The sequence below is a fragment of the Stegastes partitus genome, unplaced genomic scaffold, assembly GCF_000690725.1.
Source record: "Stegastes partitus isolate 25-593 unplaced genomic scaffold, Stegastes_partitus-1.0.2 Scaffold569, whole genome shotgun sequence".
NCBI lineage: Eukaryota > Metazoa > Chordata > Actinopteri > Pomacentridae > Stegastes > Stegastes partitus.
This window is the reverse complement of record NW_007578300.1, coordinates 12,707-31,615: the sequence shown is the minus strand read 5'-3', so window position 1 is coordinate 31,615 and position 18,909 is coordinate 12,707. Positions and strand designations below refer to the sequence as shown.

At 47.0% G+C, this 18,909-nt stretch overlaps 2 protein-coding genes across 2 annotated transcripts in view; both read left to right on the top strand.

The window, feature by feature from the left end:
• LOC103362335 (keratin, type I cytoskeletal 18-like) overlaps positions 1 to 1,603 on the top strand; it is a 10,231-nt gene extending 8,628 nt beyond the window's left edge. Inside the window, exons 7-8 of the mRNA XM_008288662.1 lie at positions 360 to 388; positions 894 to 1,603. Of these exons, the coding sequence (XP_008286884.1) occupies positions 360 to 388; positions 894 to 1,009 (145 nt within the window). The 3' untranslated portion in view covers positions 1,010 to 1,603. The remainder of the gene's footprint in view (positions 1 to 359; positions 389 to 893) is intronic.
• A 2,854-nt stretch (positions 1,604 to 4,457) lies between these two features.
• shoc1 (shortage in chiasmata 1) overlaps positions 4,458 to 18,909 on the top strand; it is a 15,711-nt gene continuing 1,259 nt past the window's right edge. The window contains exons 1-27 of the mRNA XM_008288677.1: positions 4,458 to 4,468; positions 5,608 to 5,683; positions 5,764 to 5,893; positions 6,494 to 6,584; positions 6,666 to 6,829; positions 6,902 to 7,064; positions 7,151 to 7,250; positions 7,327 to 7,471; positions 7,552 to 7,656; positions 7,783 to 7,912; positions 8,111 to 8,205; positions 9,285 to 9,530; positions 10,054 to 10,326; positions 11,735 to 11,917; positions 12,252 to 12,446; positions 12,560 to 12,652; positions 12,944 to 13,125; positions 13,250 to 13,322; positions 13,557 to 13,626; positions 14,081 to 14,256; positions 14,344 to 14,449; positions 15,764 to 15,875; positions 16,006 to 16,127; positions 16,369 to 16,456; positions 16,835 to 16,966; positions 17,448 to 17,597; positions 18,409 to 18,909. Of these exons, the coding sequence (XP_008286899.1) occupies positions 4,458 to 4,468; positions 5,608 to 5,683; positions 5,764 to 5,893; positions 6,494 to 6,584; positions 6,666 to 6,829; positions 6,902 to 7,064; positions 7,151 to 7,250; positions 7,327 to 7,471; positions 7,552 to 7,656; positions 7,783 to 7,912; positions 8,111 to 8,205; positions 9,285 to 9,530; positions 10,054 to 10,326; positions 11,735 to 11,917; positions 12,252 to 12,446; positions 12,560 to 12,652; positions 12,944 to 13,125; positions 13,250 to 13,322; positions 13,557 to 13,626; positions 14,081 to 14,256; positions 14,344 to 14,449; positions 15,764 to 15,875; positions 16,006 to 16,127; positions 16,369 to 16,456; positions 16,835 to 16,966; positions 17,448 to 17,597; positions 18,409 to 18,909 (3,912 nt within the window). The remainder of the gene's footprint in view (positions 4,469 to 5,607; positions 5,684 to 5,763; positions 5,894 to 6,493; positions 6,585 to 6,665; positions 6,830 to 6,901; positions 7,065 to 7,150; positions 7,251 to 7,326; positions 7,472 to 7,551; positions 7,657 to 7,782; positions 7,913 to 8,110; positions 8,206 to 9,284; positions 9,531 to 10,053; positions 10,327 to 11,734; positions 11,918 to 12,251; positions 12,447 to 12,559; positions 12,653 to 12,943; positions 13,126 to 13,249; positions 13,323 to 13,556; positions 13,627 to 14,080; positions 14,257 to 14,343; positions 14,450 to 15,763; positions 15,876 to 16,005; positions 16,128 to 16,368; positions 16,457 to 16,834; positions 16,967 to 17,447; positions 17,598 to 18,408) is intronic.

The following is an 18,909-nucleotide window of genomic DNA, read 5'->3' as shown; positions in this document are numbered from 1 at the left end:
TCTCCTGTCTCCTGAAATTTGCTGAAATTTTAAATGAATCATGTAGAAGAAAGAGATTTGGATGAAATATCAACAATGACTATTTCAAGGGTTCAAACTCCTCTGATTCTTTTTGTTTTTACAGTTTCTGATAAAAAGTGTAGTTTTCTCAAACACCGACGGACCTTTGAAACCTGTGAGTGGGTTTCGGGGTCCAGAGGGTTCATCCTGAATTTAGCAGTGCTCTGCTAGCAGCTGTGTATCCCCCACATATCTAAACGTCTCTCCAATGTCTCCTGTACCGTCATCAGATAGAGACTGAACCTCTTCTTTCTGCTTTGCTCTCATTTAATCCAATCTCACATCATGTCGTCCTACAGGGTGAAGGAAACACCTCCACCTCCCAAAAGTAAGTTCTCATGATCTTATCTACTGAGCGTCAGCAGCTGTCTGGTTCGACGTTTCTTCACACTGTCCTGTGATAGTTTGTGCTGGATGTAGGAAACCATCTGCGTCTCCTGCTGTCAGTCGTATCGGATCCAGTGTCACACTAAAGGCCAGATGTAATGAAGGAAGTCCTGCAGCAAAGCTTCTCAATAGATGTGTTAAACTGTGGCCTTCTGTCTGCTGCAGCGGCCGATGGTGGTCTGGTTTCAGACGTTTTCAGACTTCGTCTTTTGCCCACATGTGTGCACTCGATACCCACACAGGACCCAGAGGAGACCCTAACCCCAGCACCGAGCAGATTTATCCCCTCTTCTTCAGCGTTTTCTGGCCAAAGCTGTCACAGCAGTAGATGTGAACTAGTCATGCAGGCCCAGCGTTTACTATCACATGGTTAACAACAGTGTCAGTGATGTTCCAGCAGACGTGAAGCATGGATGTAACTAACTCTGGCTCACTCCTCGTTGCAGAAGACCCTGAAGTGAGGACCAGGAAGATTGTAAAAGTCGTCACTCAGACCATGATTAACGGCAAAGTGGTGGACGAGTCCAGCGAGGTGGAGCAGATCGAGGAGCGCAAAAAATGAGCCCGAGTGTCGAGACGGAGCAGAAATGTGTCCTCAATCCAAAGTGCCTGCTGACTGGATCAAATTAGCTTCTTTCTTCTGTCGTCTTCATGTTTTAACACCTCAGTCTCAAACTATGAATGTACCTGAATGTTTGGTCTAATTTGTACGTTCCTTCATGGACCTGCTGCTTCTTATTCCACCACATCTTCAGGTTACGGTTTACCGCGATCGGTTCTAAAACACGACGCGCTGTTCTGTCCGTTGTTCTGCTTTACAGTCTTTACCTGAACCTCGAAAGTCCTACTTTCTGAAAGGTTTCAACATGTTTTTAATGCAGATGAAGTATTTTCTGATTCAAACTGAAGTAACCACAGCACCTTGGCACTGGTCCAGGTGTTAGCCGAGCTAAGCTAAGCTAACAGGCTAGTAGCTGAAGCTTCATTTAGCTCCATTTTTTCCCTTAAATACTAGCCAAAATCTAAATGTGATTAAACTGTGCCGTAGCTGACCAGACTGCTGAGGAGCGGTCGGTGGGCCTGCACACGCGTGATCGATTCACTGTAACATACTAACAGGAAATAAACCAATGAACCAAAGCGTGTGTCAATAAAACGCTGTGTTTCAATGTTGTTCAGATTTCAGCTCCAACAGAAACTCAGACTGAAACTGGAGGAACAAAACGAGGCAGAAACAAAGAGCGTGGTTCTGCACCAAGAGGGCAGAACCTCCAGCAGCTGTAGCCCAAGTGTCGGGTAGCAGCCCGCTGTGTCTGTGTGCATATGTAGAAATTACAGGGAACAAAACACACTTCAGATTGAAACCAAGAGCAAAATCCTGCAAATAAAGCTGCTGATGTGGGTCAGAGCGGGTCAGATGTCGCAGCAACACAAAGAGCCACAGTTTAACCGTGTCGGAGGGTTTTGTTTCCACCTGAGACGTTTTTTAGGCGTCAACGTGAAGAATCGAGAGGATTTTTATTGTGAGGCTCTCTTTTTTTTAAGCCAATCTCCATGAAACTCGATCACGTCTCGAGGCGCTCTGCGTGCAATCATGCTGTCATTTGGGGATTTGAGTTTTGTAGCTGATCACTGAAGCGTTGCCTCAGCGGGCGGTTTCTCAGAGGGATCTGTGGGGTGAGGTTACGGAGACTTCAGAAACATATCGTGCTATATTAACCGCATCACTTTAAAGTTGAAGAGCAGTGCGCTAGATGTGATGTCTAATTAAAACAGGCTCTACTTTACAGAGAGTCTCTTCATTAGGTGACATTCCGTCCTTCTGTCTTCCTTTACGATGACACATCTGATTTCTCTGGGTATGAATGACACCCGTCCAGTGATCTGGACAGAGATGTTCTTCACACATGATTACTTCCAGCTGCTCTACGCTGGAGGGATTCTTCAAGAAAGACTTGGCCAGAACAGTCTCTCTCTTTTTTTCTGCTGTAGAAACTCTCGTGTGATTGTTGCAGTGTGTTTGGCATCGTTGTCATGTTGGAAAATTCCTCTCCTCCTGCCAAGCAGCTTGAGACTGGGAGTCATTTTTTCATTGTGTATTTATTTGTAGTGCCGTCTATAAATGTCAGCGCCCCTCTACCCTTTGAACTGCCTCATATCAGCACATTCATTGTGGTATTTTTTGGACAAACAACATGCTGGGATCCATCTGATCCTAATTCATTCTTTTGGTTTCATCTGACCAATGAACGTGCCATCAGTGTGCATCAGGCACACTTTAATCTTGCAGCTTTGTGAACAAAGGTTTTCCCAGAGATTGTCTGAGCAGCTCGGCAGCAGCAGTTTCCACTGATAACCACAGTGAGAGGTTTGTACTGTTGGATTCTTGGTGTGCCTTGTGTCCCTGGCAGCACGGCTCATCCTCTACCTCCTAACATCTGCTGCAGCTCATGTTCAGCAGCCCTTTGATGCTCTTGTAACCTCTCCCATCTTTATGAGGTCCCTCTGGTTTCTCACCTGTTCCAGCGGTGCCTCTCCATGTGGAGCGGTGTTGCGTCCGACACAACCACCAGATATGATGAAGTTGTGGCGTTCACTGCGGGCAGAACGGACCAAACGGGAACCGGCCACAGGGCTCAAAGAGTCAAAGACACCTGGTCCTGTCCTCCATTTATAATATATATCCTAGAAAGAGACACAAAACAAGTAAAAGAGGCACTAAAAAGACGTACATGAACAGAACATTACCAAAATGTGAGGCAGCTATGCAAACGAGTACGAAGAGATGAAAGACGAGACACAAAATGGAACAAATAACAATCATCAGACTGCATAAACTCACCAAAATGAGACATAAATGCCACAAATTTGATATGAGATGCATAAAAACCAAAAAAACACAGACTAACCACAGATTGGCCATAAAAAGATGCTAAACTATTAAAATGTGACACAAAGACCAAAATGTCTACAAAGACATACAAACAATTATAAAAAGAACAAAATGGCAACAATGCAGCACAAAATTATTAATGTGAGACATAAAATTACCAACTTGGGACAAAAATCCCCTCAAACAGACAGAATGAGTACGAAGGGATGCAACACCATCAGCATGCAGCACGAAAAGACGTCAACTCTGTGTGACGGACTAACAAAGAGATGCAAAGCTCATCAAGATGAGACACAAAATGACCTCAAAGACACAGAATGACTGCAGAGGTACGACAAAACAATGTAAATCCTGAGCAAACAACCACAGAGATTTTTAAAAAACATTAAAATGAGACACTGAGGTGACTAATGGTACTGCTATACATGTGTGAAAATCTACTGAGCCACAAAACAGGTCCTGAATATGATTCTGATTTCTGAAAATGGTACAAAACACAGACATACAGACACAAAACGTCCAGACGCTAAAGGCCTTTGGTTTCAGGCTCCATCCATTCAGAGCAATTAGCCTGAACTGGACATGACGTGTTTTCATCTGTAGTCGATCAAACCCCTTTGTTTGAATTATACATAGAAGTAAATGCATTGTGCTTGTTGTACAGGGCAGTCCTCAGTATTTTCTGTGAATCACCTCCTAGCTCGTGCAGTTTGGTGTCAGTGTGAGGTTTCCTGTAGTTTCTCCCACATGGCCAGAGTCCCTGAATGTGTCCTAAACCAACATTCTGCCCACTGGACGAGAAACCAGTAAAGTCCAACCATAGATCTTTAAGAGTCTATTAACCTGCAGACCGTCCAGCCAGGTCACACGCCAGATGTACAAGCTCACAGAGAAGACAAAGAAGGATGGAAAAAGAAAAAGAAAACAGAAAAACTGACCCGGTTCTTCTCAGAACCACAGCAGCTCTTCTGTCACGTACAGTCCTGCAGTTTGCAGGTTCACATCTAATGTAGGATGAAGTGATTTACTGACTTACAACTAATAAACGTAGTCCTGCTGCTCTGGTTGTGAGTTTTGGATCTGAGGAACCGGTCCACATCCTCCGTATCAGCACACCATGGTAATAAGGTGGTTAATGGCGCCTCCCTGTGGCAACGAGCACAAAGTGTTCCTGCAGGAAAAACACGCACAGCACTGAATGTTTTGGTTAATTATTGTTATTAATGTGTCCAACAGGTTACCATGACAACCCTGGGTCTCCATAATTAAACATGTAATAAATGCCATGAAAGCAGTTTGCCTCTGATGAAGCTGCAGCGACGCATCGCCTGAACAGCTGATTGTCTCATCTTATAGCCCAGACTAACTTTGCCTCCCACAGTGCTGCCAAATGCTGGAGCTCTTTGTTAACTAATACCATCCTTCTTCTTATTCTAAAAAAAAAAAGCCCACCTGGTTTGAGCTGCTTCTCTTCCCCTGAAACGTTGTGACAGAGACCAGCTCCAGCTACACCTGACAGCCTCTGATTAGGAGCTTAACTCTTTACACAGACTCTGACTGACTACTCATCCCTCTAACTGCTTTTATAACGTGTGAGTGTTCCTTATGTTTGGACTGCTGTCAGTTTCTATGGATGCTTATTGTTTAATTTACCTCTTTATGTGTATTTTTGTAATAAATAAAATAAATAAAGTATCTCTCTAATGTTACGATATTGTCAGATGGTAGTCTTTGGGTAAACATAGAAAACAATAACTGTTAAAACAACTAAAAGAACATATTCATGTTTACCGTGAAATTATGTTTTTGCACTGATTCCTCCAAGAGCGCATGCGCAAAGGTCAAGCCTATCGCCGCGTCACAGACCCGAAGCTTCAACCTTTGACTGAAACTCTCAGTTTGTGATTAAAACAGCAAAACAAACCTCCTGCCTCATGTAAGTAGGATGTTAACCCATGAAACGCCATTACAGAAGTTGTATTTTTTAGATTTGTGCTGCTGAAGCTTCACCCGTTGAGCTGGAAGTCTGTAGAGAACATTTTAATTCGGCTAACTAGCTAGCTCGGACACATTAGCATTAGCCAAACAAGCTAACGCTGCAGGTTAACATATTTTGTGACGCATTTATTTTAGAAAAATAGTCAACATACCTGTTTCAGCTGGTGAAATATTGAGTTAATCCACCAGTGTACGACCACGGTATGAAAACGTCCAGGTGTTCTTCCGATAATGAGCTTTTTTCTGTTTTTTTGTTTCGCTGTTGGCAGGTCAGAGAAGGACAGGTGTGCCCTGCCGGGGATCTTCTCTGCTGTCAGGTGTAAAGCTCTGGACTATGTTTTTGAGGTCAGTGTGTTGCTCGTTTCTTTTACCTGTGAGTTTCTCATTGAAGCTGCTCTCCTCTGAGTGTTCTGTTTATATTTCAGTCCAGCACCAGTCTGAAGGTGAAGATGGACCTGCTGGCTCTGCCCACTCCTTACCTGAGCGGCACCGCAGACCTGTATCCCCACAGTGGACCGCAGCCTGGAGTCATCTACAGGACCCCGTGGGTCAGAGGTACCAGGAGCCAAAAGTACTGGAGACAGCTGGTTTAATGGGTCATGGTTTTATGAAGTCCTGTCTGTTCTGTATGAGCCACGTTTTGGTGAGAAAACACATTAAAGCTCCACTCATCCCAGACTGAAGATGTCTCTCCAGAACTTGTCGCTTTCTCCAGAACTTATCATCACAGTTCTCCTACTAAAGCTGTCACTGCTATTTGGCCCAACAATAAAGCCACATGCTCACTGCTGTGTAGGCGTCTCCTGCTGCTAGAACAGGTGTGAACAGTCTGGATGGGAGCCCTCTGGGGGTCCTGCATCAGTAGGACCCGGTAGTAGTGGATCAGGCTCGTTCCAGGGCAGCCCGCCCATTCTTGTGTTTCTCTAAAGGATGTTTAGGCGCGATGGGGTGTGTTGTCTGTTGCCATGAGGTCGTACGCTCGCTGGACAGGGATGTGCAGGTGTAGAAACATCCACATGACTGGATCAGGAGCAGGTTTTAAACAGAACATTGTCTGTAACAAGATGGTCCATGTTATTAACTTGTCAGGGTTCTAATGCTGGTGCTTTGTCTGCTTGTGTGCTGTGTGTGTCTCCTTATGAACGTCCCTGACAGGAAAGGTGATCTCTACCTGCAAACTCTCCGTCGGTGGTTCTGTGCTCGACGATCTGGGACAAAAAATACAACCAGTTAATTTACTTGAAAGGTTCTGTTCACTTGAAACACAATAAATTCATCATGTTAGAGTCCGTGGAGAAATTTCAGCAACAGTTCTGTCGTGCTTCAGATTTAAAGCAGATGTGGATGTGAAACCCAGCTCTGATCCGGACTCGCTGAAGGGTGTCGACCTGGATCTGAACGTTTTCAAAGAGTCACAGATGAATGATCCATGGCAGGAGTCGTTTTCTAAGTGGACGACTGACCAGACGGGAGCTGGAACTAAGAGCAAAGGTAACTGATCTCCTGTCAGATGTCCCTCCTACAATATGGTACCAGCAGTGTTCTGATCAGAACATCTGTCAGATCTCCTCCTGCCAGAAGAGCTCCTGGCTGCTGATCACTTGCTACAGTTCAGGAGACATTTACCGTCGCTGAACGCCAAACTGTCCAGGCTGAGGACGCTTCCTGTGGCCGACCCTCTGCTGAGCCCAACAGGTGGCGCCATCTCTGAGGACACCGTGTTCAGGTGCAAAACTGCTCATTACTGATGAGAAACAGCTGCTCTGTCGTCATTTCCTCGTGTAACCCTTACAACTAAAACCACTCTTTCAGGCGCTGTGTGTCCTACCAACGACATCCAGGTGGGGGCGCCACTGATCCACATGCAGACGTTCATGAGGAGTTTTTTAAAGAGTCGCCCACCAGAGGAGAGGTAGCTAGAACAAACAGAACCCATGAACAGCAGGTCATGTCGTCACCTCATCCCTGATCGTTTCCTCTGTGTGTAGTCGCTGCTGCTGCTGGCTGCTGTCGTGGACACGCTGCAGCTGACCGCACACAGCTACACCTCCTTTTCCAGCATCTGTGGTCAGATGAATGTTTGTCCTGAGGAGCTGGATGAGCAGGGTTCAGTTCTGGATGTGTTTCACAGAGGTGAAGACGAGATACTTGTGCTTCTAGATGACACGAGTGCACAGCAGAGAAACATACCGATGTGTCTGCTTCTTCTTCAGCTTCCTGTCCAGGTGAGCGTCTGGATATTTCACAGTATGCTGTACCAGAGGTGGCCGCTGATCAACACGCCATGGATGGACGCCAGATGGAGTCAGACTGTCCAGGTACTAGACAGGTTACATCTGTCTTCTCGTCTGTTAAGTAGCCAGGGGTTGTTTTTAAACGTGAACCTGACACTCAGCAGCCACAGCAGGCCTCTACTAGGAACCTGAATGTGATGTTTCTCTCAGAACGTGTGGTGCTGACAGCTGACATAGAACTGGACCTGACCCTGAGCCCGACTCCCAAGAAGAGCCAAACCCACACCTGTCTGTCCACCTGTGGACTCCAGGAGGAGGAGCTGCCTCCTGCTCACAGACTGTGAGTGATGAGATCAGGTCCCAGGCAGCAGTCACCCTGATGAGGGTTTTGTTTAATTTCATCAGTTTGTAGGGCATAAACACGGCACCAGACTTAAACATCACGCAGAGGGTCGGTCCTCAGCAGAACGATGAGAAGATGTGACTGATGGAACTCAAACCTTTGGTGTTACTTCTAACTTCAATTATTGTCACTTAGATCTTTGGTGTCAGTGAGAGCTCAGAGGGAGATGAAGGCGGCGCTTTGGACGGCAGAGAAACATCCGACGTTTGTGGTGCGCTTCCTGTTGTCAGGTACCAGGATGTTGAACCTCAGCTCTGTAATGAAAGGTTCACTGCAGCAGCTTGACACCTTAAGTTCAGCTTACAGCCTTTAAAGAACATCGACACAAAGCCATCACTGGTGCTTCAGAAAAGGCTTTAGTCAGCTTTGCTAAACGATAAATGATTTTATGGAATAACAACAGAATAAAACAGGCAGTGCCGTCTACAGGAGTCGGGACCAAGTAGTCAGAGAATGCATGGAGATAAAGTCCACGAGTCCACAGAACACGCTGGACACAGTCTGGTTGGAGAATGTGTGTAGTAGTTGACAGAAGAACGTGTCTGTTAACTGCAGCACGTCTGAATAAGAAGCATCCTGAACTTCTGAGACTCTGAGACCTCTGAACTAAGAGCTTCAGCCTCCCGGGGTCAGGGTTATGGAGTGCTTCACTGAAATGTTCTCGTAGTCTCAGACTGAGATGAATCCACGTCTGGGGAAGTGGCTCAGAGAGCTGGCGTGGTGCTTTGGCCTCTGAGAGCTGCTGTAAGCTCTGCACACCACCAGATGTCATCGTGTCTCCTACGTTTACAGCCTCCAGAGCTTCTGACAGCAGTTCCAACATCTTCTGCAGCTCTGAGCTAAAGGATATCAGATCAATCAAGTCACTGTTGTTTACGGTAGATAACACATTTAAAGTCATAGCTGCTGTGCCCAAAGTGCTTACAGGAGAAAAATTATATTAATGGCATTAATATAAAGAATAAATAATTAGATCCTGCAGTGTCCTGATGAAGTGAATTTACTTCTATGAAATAAACGTTCCTTGACTTTAGTAAATGCAGGCAATCGGCAGACGGAGAGGGTCCAATAAATGATGCTGTGAGCTGAGTTATGGAAGCTGTAGGATACTGTGGGTGTGCTCCTGCTGCGCTGGCTGTACTGTCGGACCTGTGATGGAGACAGTTTTAGTTTCTAGAACATTTTAAAGTTTAAAAACATCTGCTGGATCAATAGTTATAATATATTTTTTATGTCTCTATTTGTCACATCTCTCAGCTTGTGGAAGCCTGAGTTGAGTAAAGCTGAACTCTGCCGTGTTTCCTCACAGAGCCGCAGACGTATGAAGCAGCTGCTGCCTTCCAGCCTCTGATCGAAGCTCTCACAGTTATTAAACTAGAAGGACTGAGCTTCACCGGCGCTGCTGACGAGCTGCAGTCACACATGGAGACGGGAATCAAAGAGATGAAGTTATGCTGCAGCCGTGAGTTCACAGAGAACTTCAAGTCTGGGTTTCCATCCACGGGGGAGGAAAAGATGGAAGACTTCAGAAAGCTGCCCCTGGAGCATGTGGAGGGTGAGGGTCTGGGTTCAGTTCAGACAAACAAGGTTGTGTTTTTAGTACGTAGAGGTGAGTCATTTATTCTATTTAATACAAAAAAGAGTAATTAATTTATTTAGTTAAAGAAAGGATAATTTTTTTTTTGTATTGGTCTTTTTTTTAAACAAAAGGGCAAAACATGTAAAAGTTAACGCTTCACAGATGTACATATTTGCATTTTTTCTCATCCAGGCAGATAAGCTGAGCGTGTTTGGATTGTAGACTGATGCTCAGAACAAATAAGCTGAACATACATGTGAACACCACGGCTTTGGGCAGTTGTGTCGGACATTTTTATGCTACCTGACACGTTTTTAAGAGCAACAGTTTTTATCACCTGTTTCTTGTTTTAGTTTCTTTACTCTTGTCTTGCTGCAGATTTCTCACGTGTGCGTTTGTTCTTCTTCTCTGCTTTCAGTCAGATCCTTTCAGCTGAATCCCTCAAACAAAAACTCTCTCCAGACCGATCCATCTCAGAACACACTCTTAAATCCTCTAGTCGGCACCAACAACAAAGTAAAACCTGCTGCCGCCAACAGCAGCAGCAGCAGAGACAGCGAGACGTTTTCAGCAGCTGCAGCTACGTCTCAAACAAACTCAGATGAAGATCAGCATGGGACAGAGCAGGTTGTGTCCTCCACAGATGACCACAGAGCTCTGCTGGTTAAGAGGCGTCCACCAGAGAAGGTCCTGGACCCTCTGTCCACCTTCATGATGCTCAGGTCCCAGCAGGCTGCTCCAGTTACGACAACACCTCCAGCCAGCGCTCCAGGTAATCTGTGGCTCCTGTTTCTTCCTCTTACACGACCTGGAGATGATTTGCAGAACAAACTTTATGTCTCTGCAGCCTGAATTTTTTCTGATAACTTTATTGTTTTTGTGTATTTTATGTATATCGATGATAAATGTAAATGACTTCACAGAACAAACCCAGTGAACTCTTTGGTTTTCACAGATAGACATAAACACAGTGATGCAGAGAGCGTGTCGGCCCAGAGGCCAGCAGATTGGACACTGACCTGGTTAAATCCAGAAAAGACAGATAAACAATGAGGGAAACCAGGAGAAGTGACAATAATGAAACCAGAAATACTCACCGAGTATCATTACCGTATGAGTTTAGTTTACCTCGTGCTCCATCTGGTGGTCACATCTGGAACGGACAGAAACGCCGCCTGCTGAGCGCCGCTTCAACACGCCGACGTGTGCAGCATCAGTAGTATGACTGACAGAAACAGCACAGACAGACATTTTAGGATTTAAATAAGAGAACAGCGTGTAGGTGTTCTGAATAAAATCTGAACCATAAATGGTTTGTGCAGGACCACAGGTAGAGTCAGTCTGATGCTCCTCAGGCTCAGTCTGAGAGCTCATCTAGGAACCACCTCGTCCTTCATCTCCTCTAAAGTGGATGTCAGAGACTGAACCGTCCTCAACAGCGTCGGCTCTGTGATCAGACAGAGGGAGGACTGATGGAGACATGATTCAATATAAAACTCCCATAGGTTGTTGTCATGTTCTACAAACAGCTCCGGTGCTGTTAGAGTAGTTCAGAACATAATCATCAGTGTTTAGTTTTTATGAATACATACTGTACAAAGGGCTGCAGGTGGATCAGTGGTTAGCATCGTCGCCTCACCGCTAGAAGGTCACGTCCCGGTGAGGACACCCGGGATCTTCCTGCGTGGAGTCTCCATGTTCTCCTCGTGCAGCGTGGGTTCTCTCCGGGTTCTCCGGCTTCCTCCCACAGTCCACAAACATGCTGAGGTTAATTGGTGATTGTAAATTGTCCGTAGGTGTGAATGTGAGTGTGCTTGGTTGTCTGTCTCTAAGTGTAGCCCTGTGATAGGCTGGTTACCTGTCCAGGTGAACCTGCCTTCACCCTGAGTCAGCTGGGATAGGCTCCGCCCCCCATGACCCTGGTGAGGATGAAGGTGTAGAGATGATGGATGGATGGAAATGAGAAGTGTGATACTGTGGTAAAAAGTGCTGACTGCTCCTTGTGCAGCTTCATCCTGGATGTTCCTTGGAGGGCTGTGGACTGTAAAAACTAAACGTTGGTATTTGCTGACATTGTACTGACATAATTGATTTGTTGTTTTGGAGAAACAGCTGTCAGCAAGTTCATGGGGTTCAAGCTAAAGTCACACACTGTGATCTGATCTCACCATGTTCATCAGCACCAGAGGAGAAGCAACCCCCACCAGAGCAGCAGCCTTCTGCAGAGCAAACAGCACCCAGGAGGCCGACGTATGTGAACAACGCCGCCGTGTCAGGAAAAGCCACCAGAGAGCAGAAACCCATCAGCCAGTTGAAGCAGCAGGAGAACCCAGACAGCAGAGTGGTGCTGGTCCAGGCTACAGGTGCAGCACACTCACCACGATGTACACCTTCATCTGATGTTTGCTCAGGATGCTTCCTCGTTTTCTTCCTCAGATTCATTTTGAGTTGTAGTTTATTTACAGTCCATCATTGGAGGTAATTATACATTATAGGGAGTAATCAGGGAGCCAGAATGTACATAAAATACTCCAAGGTAACTAATGCAATGCTCTGTAAAGTCAGTGCAGCTCTCTGCTCATACGGACTCATGTAGACGTGCTGTCTGAACACTTTCCTGACTCACCACACCGAGCTGCAGTGTCTGTGTTGGAGGGAGGATGGCTCGTGTATTTAAACCACTGTCGTCCCGTGCAGACAGCCAGCAGCGAGCCTACAGTGAGCTGCTGGCCTTTGCTCAGCCTTGCTTGAGCTTTGCCAGACAGCTGGGGCTCAGCTTCCCAGTGTGGGGGGACTTCAGCTGCCTGGCCCCGGACCAGACGCACTTCCTCCTCAAGCAGCAGGAGAGGGCGCTCTGCAGGACTCCTGCACAGAGCACAGAGCTGCTCAGAGGTAGCAAATATCGCTGAATGACACGTGTGTGCCTTTTGTTTGTGGATTCGTCTGCATGTTGTGGTATTAAACCTACAGTTGAAGCTGTGATGTTCCCACTGTGTTGCATGCAGATCAGGAACAGCTCTTCAACCAGGTGGCTCTGATCCACGTCTTGGTGACGTTCAAGGAGCTGCTGCTGAAATGCAACCTCAGAACTGCACTGGGTCCGTCTTTGTTTTGTTAAATCTCCTTGAGTGGGTTTGATTTGCTCACATTTGAGACAGAGCTGGAAACGTAAGCAGCAGCATTTTATTTAAAGTATTTCTGAGTCCATTCTAAACCACAGAGGACACCAGAAAACACAGAAGTTAAAACAAAGAAGTTGTGTAGTTCTGTGATCAGGTAGGATCCCACCATTCATCAGGAAGCTCAGGGAGCTCCCAGGCTTCAGACACTCCCCAGTGGCTGTGACCCAGTGCTGTAGATAAAACACTGTTTGTGCCCTTTGCATTCAGAGTACCTGACCAAGGCCGCTGAGGCGTGTGCAGAGCAGAGTCTGCAGCAGCTGCTGAAGAGGCTGCAGATCATCCTCTACATCAGCCACAAGAACCAGGAGCCCGACCTCAAGCTCCTGGAGCTGCAGCAGCTGCTGGCTGAATGGCTGCACAGCAGGACAGGACACCCCGCCACAGAGAGAGTCGGTGTCACTGCAGTTCTAGTTCACACAATCAACTGTGTTCACAGTTCATCAGTCTGTGCAGCTGCCAAAATGTCATAAAGGCTGATGTACAAAACACCTGATAAGGTTTATCTTTCTGTAGATTCTTGTCATAGTATCAGTGGACTGTGACGACAGCAGCTCAATGATCATCAACAGCTTGAACCAAGTGACCGGTGAGCAGCTCTTTGAACTCCTTTATGAGGTTCTTTTATCACCTAATCAGCAGCACGTCCAGTAAACATGACACGACTGTGGGAACAACCAGGACACAGACTACCAGCCACAGGCCACACCCTGCTGCAGTCCTGATAATAATAATACAGACACAGCAGTGCAGCACGGTTTTAGTTTAACATCATTGTGGTTGTGTCACACAATCCAGCATGTTTGTGTGTTTGTCGTCGTAGGTGCTGGGGTGACGACACTTTGTCCTGAAGACGACCAGAACAAGCTGAATGGTGCCAGTGTGGTCAGCAGGTACAAATCAGATCCATCAGATCCAGTTTATCATCATGTTGCTGTACACACACACAGTACAGGCAGGATGAGAGAGCGTTTCTTCAGGATCATGTCGGGACGTTTCGCTGAATGCTCGTCTGGGATAGACACTAAATGTTCACTCTGCCTGCCTCCTGAAGGGGGCGCTGCATCCATGCGCGCCGCCATCACAAATGCACTGTTGTTTATCATTTATTTATCACACTCCTCTTAAACCACACCAGAGTCTCTGACCTGTTAGTATCTTGGCACTGATGATCTCCAGAGCAGATACCTGCAGTAGTTTATGTTCAGGAGCTCTGAGTGAAACAGCTTCAGCCTGTTGGTCAGAGCCTCGGCATCCAGCAGTAAACAGTGTGTGAAAGGAAATATCTGAGGCTGCTATGTAATGTTGAGCTGACTGCTGTGCTCACACTCCCATCCTGTCCACCAGCGTGCGTGACCGTGTGTGCGTGCTGGTGCATGAGCAGCATATAGGCCCTGACTTCCCCTGGAGCTGCTTCGGTCTGGCGGTGGAGTACGACCACCCAGGCCAGTCCCCGTGGGCCACAGTCTGCAGGCAGGGACACATCAGCCACCTCTCCTTCAACACCTGCCTCCAAGACGCTGGTCTGCTGCCAGCACAGCCACATTGTTCACTCTATTATACTGAATTTATTCTCCTTTTTCACTAAACCTGTGTGTGTTTGTCAAAAGAGAAGGACAAAGCCTGGTGGTGTCTGGAGGACAGCGTGCCCTATGTGCTGTTGGTGACCGAGGGGCTCGTTAACTGTCCACTGCTGCTGCAGACGCTGGAGTCAGGGTGAGCTTTCCTCTTCTGCTGGACAAGGCCAAACACCTGCATTTCCACGTGTAGATAATGTCCACAGCAGGTGATATGAGCAGCACTAGCGTCGTGGTGGCTTCATGTGGTCTGGGTGGCTCAGCTGCCCACTCCAGCATCTCAAAGGTATTTATAATAAACACGGTCGATTGTCCTTTCAGTGTTTCTACCTCCATGACAAAGGGTTCAGCGGTTTACCGTCCTACCATCAGGACTCCATGATATATTTTATTTACTATGCTCTGCAGAGAGACGACGCTCCAGACACGACGACACATTAAACCTCCACTGGTTGCAAATACTGAAGTCTGCACTGCATATAAAACAGTAAAACCAGTAAAGGCTCTGTGGCTCCAGAGGGACCACTGCACAGTCCGATACAGAAACAATCCTCAGGATTCTCACTAGTTGGCAGCCAGGTTTCTGGACCTACGGCAGGAGTTGTTTCAGGAGTTTATGTGAAACCAGTGGAGGTCTGTTGAAGTATAAATGAAGCAAAGAAAACCAAAAGCTTTCACCAAACATACCAACCTCCAGATGTCATGATTAATGTATTCCCAGTTGTGATGTTTTGCTCTCCAGAGAACTTCACTGGTTCATTTAGCTGCTGCCCAAACGATCATGTATCAGTTATCATTATCATGTCCTCAGGTGTAATCTACCACAGCATTTCTCACGTACCTCTGTTGCTGTTGGAAATACATTTTATATCCATTTTTTACCTACTGTCACTTACTTATTTTTATATCCATCTCTGGGCTCCACAAACGTCTTGTTTTTGTCGTTTTTATTCATAGTTGTTCTTTGCACTGAATCACACCCAATTCGTTGTGCTGTTTTTGGTATAATGACATTAAAGCGTCCTGATTGTATAAAAGCAGGTAAATCATGTGGACATACATAATAAATGGAGTTCATACCTACACATGCATGCTGTGTGTAGCTGACGTCTTTCTGCTGTGGTTGAATTTATCTGACAGACACCAGGAGGATAAATGAAGCTGTTATTACCGTTCTGGTTTATTCTGCCTGTTGGTGTCTTTATATGTTATTTAGTTCATTCCTGTTCTGGGATAAATTCTGTTATAGATCTATTTTAAAGTCGTTTTCTGGCAGGTTGGAATCACATCATGTTTGGCCTAAAGTGAGACGGCCCTCACAGCTATAAGTGCAGCGCTTAGCTTTACTTGCAGAAGGACTACTTGTGCAGAGGCCATGCTGCAGCTCAAGTGGGAGTGATACGAGGCTGTCGTTTAAATGCCAAGCGGTGCAACGTGTCTGCTTGTGTTACAGCTTTAATGTCAGTGTGCTGGAGAGGCCTCACTGTCCGAGCCTGCACATGCTTGGAGGGATTCAGTGCTACGCTGTGATCACAGTGGATGAAAGCACCGCCATCGTCATTCAGGTAGGACGACACACAGCTGGGCTGCCATGCTGGGCTTTGTTCTCTCCGTCTAATGAGCCTCCTGAAGACTGTGTGACATTAAAAACTGTAAAAACCTGTTGAGTGTCAGCCGACCTGTGTGTTTGTGCAGGAGCAGGATGAGCTGTGTGGGCAGCGGGCCGGTGAAGGACTGGTGATGAGGCTGAGCGCTCTGTCTCTGCAGTACAGCTGCTGCTGGCTCGTCCTGCACTGCCCAGACAGCCCAGGAGGAGGGTCGGTGTTTCCATCCCCTCACAGGACGTCACATGACCTGCATCCCAGCTTTACTTTAATGTTAACCTTCAAACAGGTCTTCACCCTGAAATGAAGTGATTTACATGATGGAGATGTTGTTTTACTTCCTCAGAGAGCACTAGACACAACATCATGTGTGTCTAAATGGACTCATGTTCACACACACGCTGTCCAATGCACATAAAGCTCAGCAGCACTGCTCATGTGTTTGTACGGGCAGATTTTCCAGCGAGGCTTTCAGCAACTTGGTGCTGGTGTATTCGTCCCTGGTGCTGTTTGGCATGAAGTCTGAGGATCTGGACGTGAAGGTAGAACACAGAACATGAACATCTCTCATTCTTCTGGCTGTTGCACTTCAAGGTTTTCACCAGTGAGTCCTTGATGTCTTAAGAAAATGCCGGTAAAAGTTCAGTCATTTAGTCGTTTGTCATCATCAAGGCTCCATTCGTGGTGAAAACAGGGACGCTGACCGGCTCAGTGTCGTTTCCTCAGAGGGACCACATGGTGTGAACTACAACTACAGTGAGCAGTAATGATGCAGCTTCTGATGCTGAACTGCCCAGGACATAGCGTTTACATTCACTGATATGGAACAAGACGATCAGACATTTCTGCTTCAGTCATAATTAGTCCTATAAAAACCCAATGGGAGCCAGTTACTTCCTACTGTTTCTGCTGTTGTTCAGGTGCTCATCGTGTCTGAAATGTGTGAGGTGGCCAAATGGATCAGTCAGATCTGCTTCTACAGTCTGATGTCCAGCAGCAGGGAACCTGTGAGCTACCTGAACAGAGACTGGCTCAGTGTGATACCTTCACAGGTGAGCTCAGCATCCACCAACCAGAGCCCGTCATGGAGCAGACTGGGCTGGTGAACCACGGCTGTGTTTGGGCTCCTTCCACCAGAGGACGTTTTATCTCCAGTTCATTACGTAGTTTAGTCGACTGCATGTTTAAATCTATATATAAACTACAAGCTTGATTCATGCAGGAGAGCTGCACAGCAAATGTCTGAAGAGAAGCTCCAGCTGTGCTCATATCACTACGTATAGCTTCATGTTTAGCTTCCCTGCTGACTGCTCAGTGGTAGTAACTGTTGGATGTCTGGTAACTCAGCTTGATAAAGGAGAAGACAGAGATGATTACAGTTGCTCTCTGAAGCTGACTTCATCCTAACAACTCCATCAGAAATGTTCATTCTGACTTCAGACGTCACAACTCTACCAGACAAACACTGAAAACCTACAACTCAGCTTTCCCTCTAGACCAGCCGTGTAGTTCAACCTGTTTCGCTCCCTGCAGGAGGAACAGTGTCTCCTGCAGTTCCCCTGTGTCAACCCTCTGGTGGCTCAGCTGATGCTGAGCAGGGCCCCGTCCCTCCAGTGGCTCCTGGGGGCCCCCCTGGACCAGCTGAAGGAGCTGCTCCCTGAGGTGCCACATAAAGTCCTCAAGGTGATCCACAGCACTGGGAGACACCAGGCAGATAAAACAGTGTGCATGTTTTAGATGCTCCTCTCTTTAGGGAGGATGGTTGGTTTCATTACTTCAGCAGGTCTGAAGCCAACCAGAGGAACACTTGGTCACCTCATCTAGTCTTTAACCAGTTAGGTGGTTGCAGAGGAAACAAAAACCTTCAGACCAAACCTAAGACGCCTCCAACAGCCAGTGACCTGGGTGGGCTGCACGCCTGCATGACCCAAAATGAATTATAAAGATCATATGAGCAGCACATGAAATACCTGGAGCCAAGTTACTGAATTCAGCAGTTTACATCATTTTCCATTTAGATGAGACGAAGCTTCACGTGTAGCTGGGTCTGGGTGGAGCTGCTGGCAGCACGAACACAGTCAGCACGCAATAATCAGACTAAACTGACTGAAATATGGAAACTCTGATATGCTGAGTGTTGAACATGACACACACACACACACACTCATCAGATGCGTAGCTAACAGCTGGTAAGCACTGACTGATGACTGACCTGTGGGGGTGTTGATCTCACAAAGTGCCTCGATGTGGCTCATCTGACATTTCTGTGGGATAAATCAGAAAGGATTTTACTGATATAATATGAGGAGCAGCTCCTTCCAGTTCACAGTCTGAGACAGGCTGCGGACCTACAGGACCATGTGACTAGAACCACCACCCGTAGCCACCAGGGCTCCATGAGCGTCTCATTAACCATAACGGGTCATAAACCGGCACTGTGACAACAGTCCAATAGGATCTTCTCACTGCTCTCCCTCTGTCTTCCTGGTTCCAGCTGTTCAGTGACACCACCTCCCTGTACTCACGGACCACAGATCCCAACCAGCCGGAGACGAACCAGCAGCCCAGCCCACCCAGCAGCCCGTGGAACCACACCAGTACCAGTGAGCAGGTCGGCTCCCTTCATCCGCCGCTGCTTTGTCCAGACCACAGCACCAGGTTCCTGTTTGAAGCAGCAGAGGGGAGCTTCTGTGAACAAGAGCCACACTCACCAGGGCAGGATGGAAACTCAGAGTTCAGACTACCTCTGAGCTGTTCCGCTGGCAGCCCAGATGTTAGCTTCCAGAGGAGCTGGACGAGCACTGACCCATGGAGAGAGGAGGGGAGACCTTCTGGCTGGAGAAGCAGAGCTGGAGCAGTGGGGAGGGTTGTTGAACGAGTGAGTGATGAGTGGACACAGTGGGCTGCACCGAGCGACTACCCGTCCTACCTACATGCTGCCGACAGTCCTCTCCAGCTGACCTCCACGTTCAGCTACAGCCCCGTCCAGCAGCAG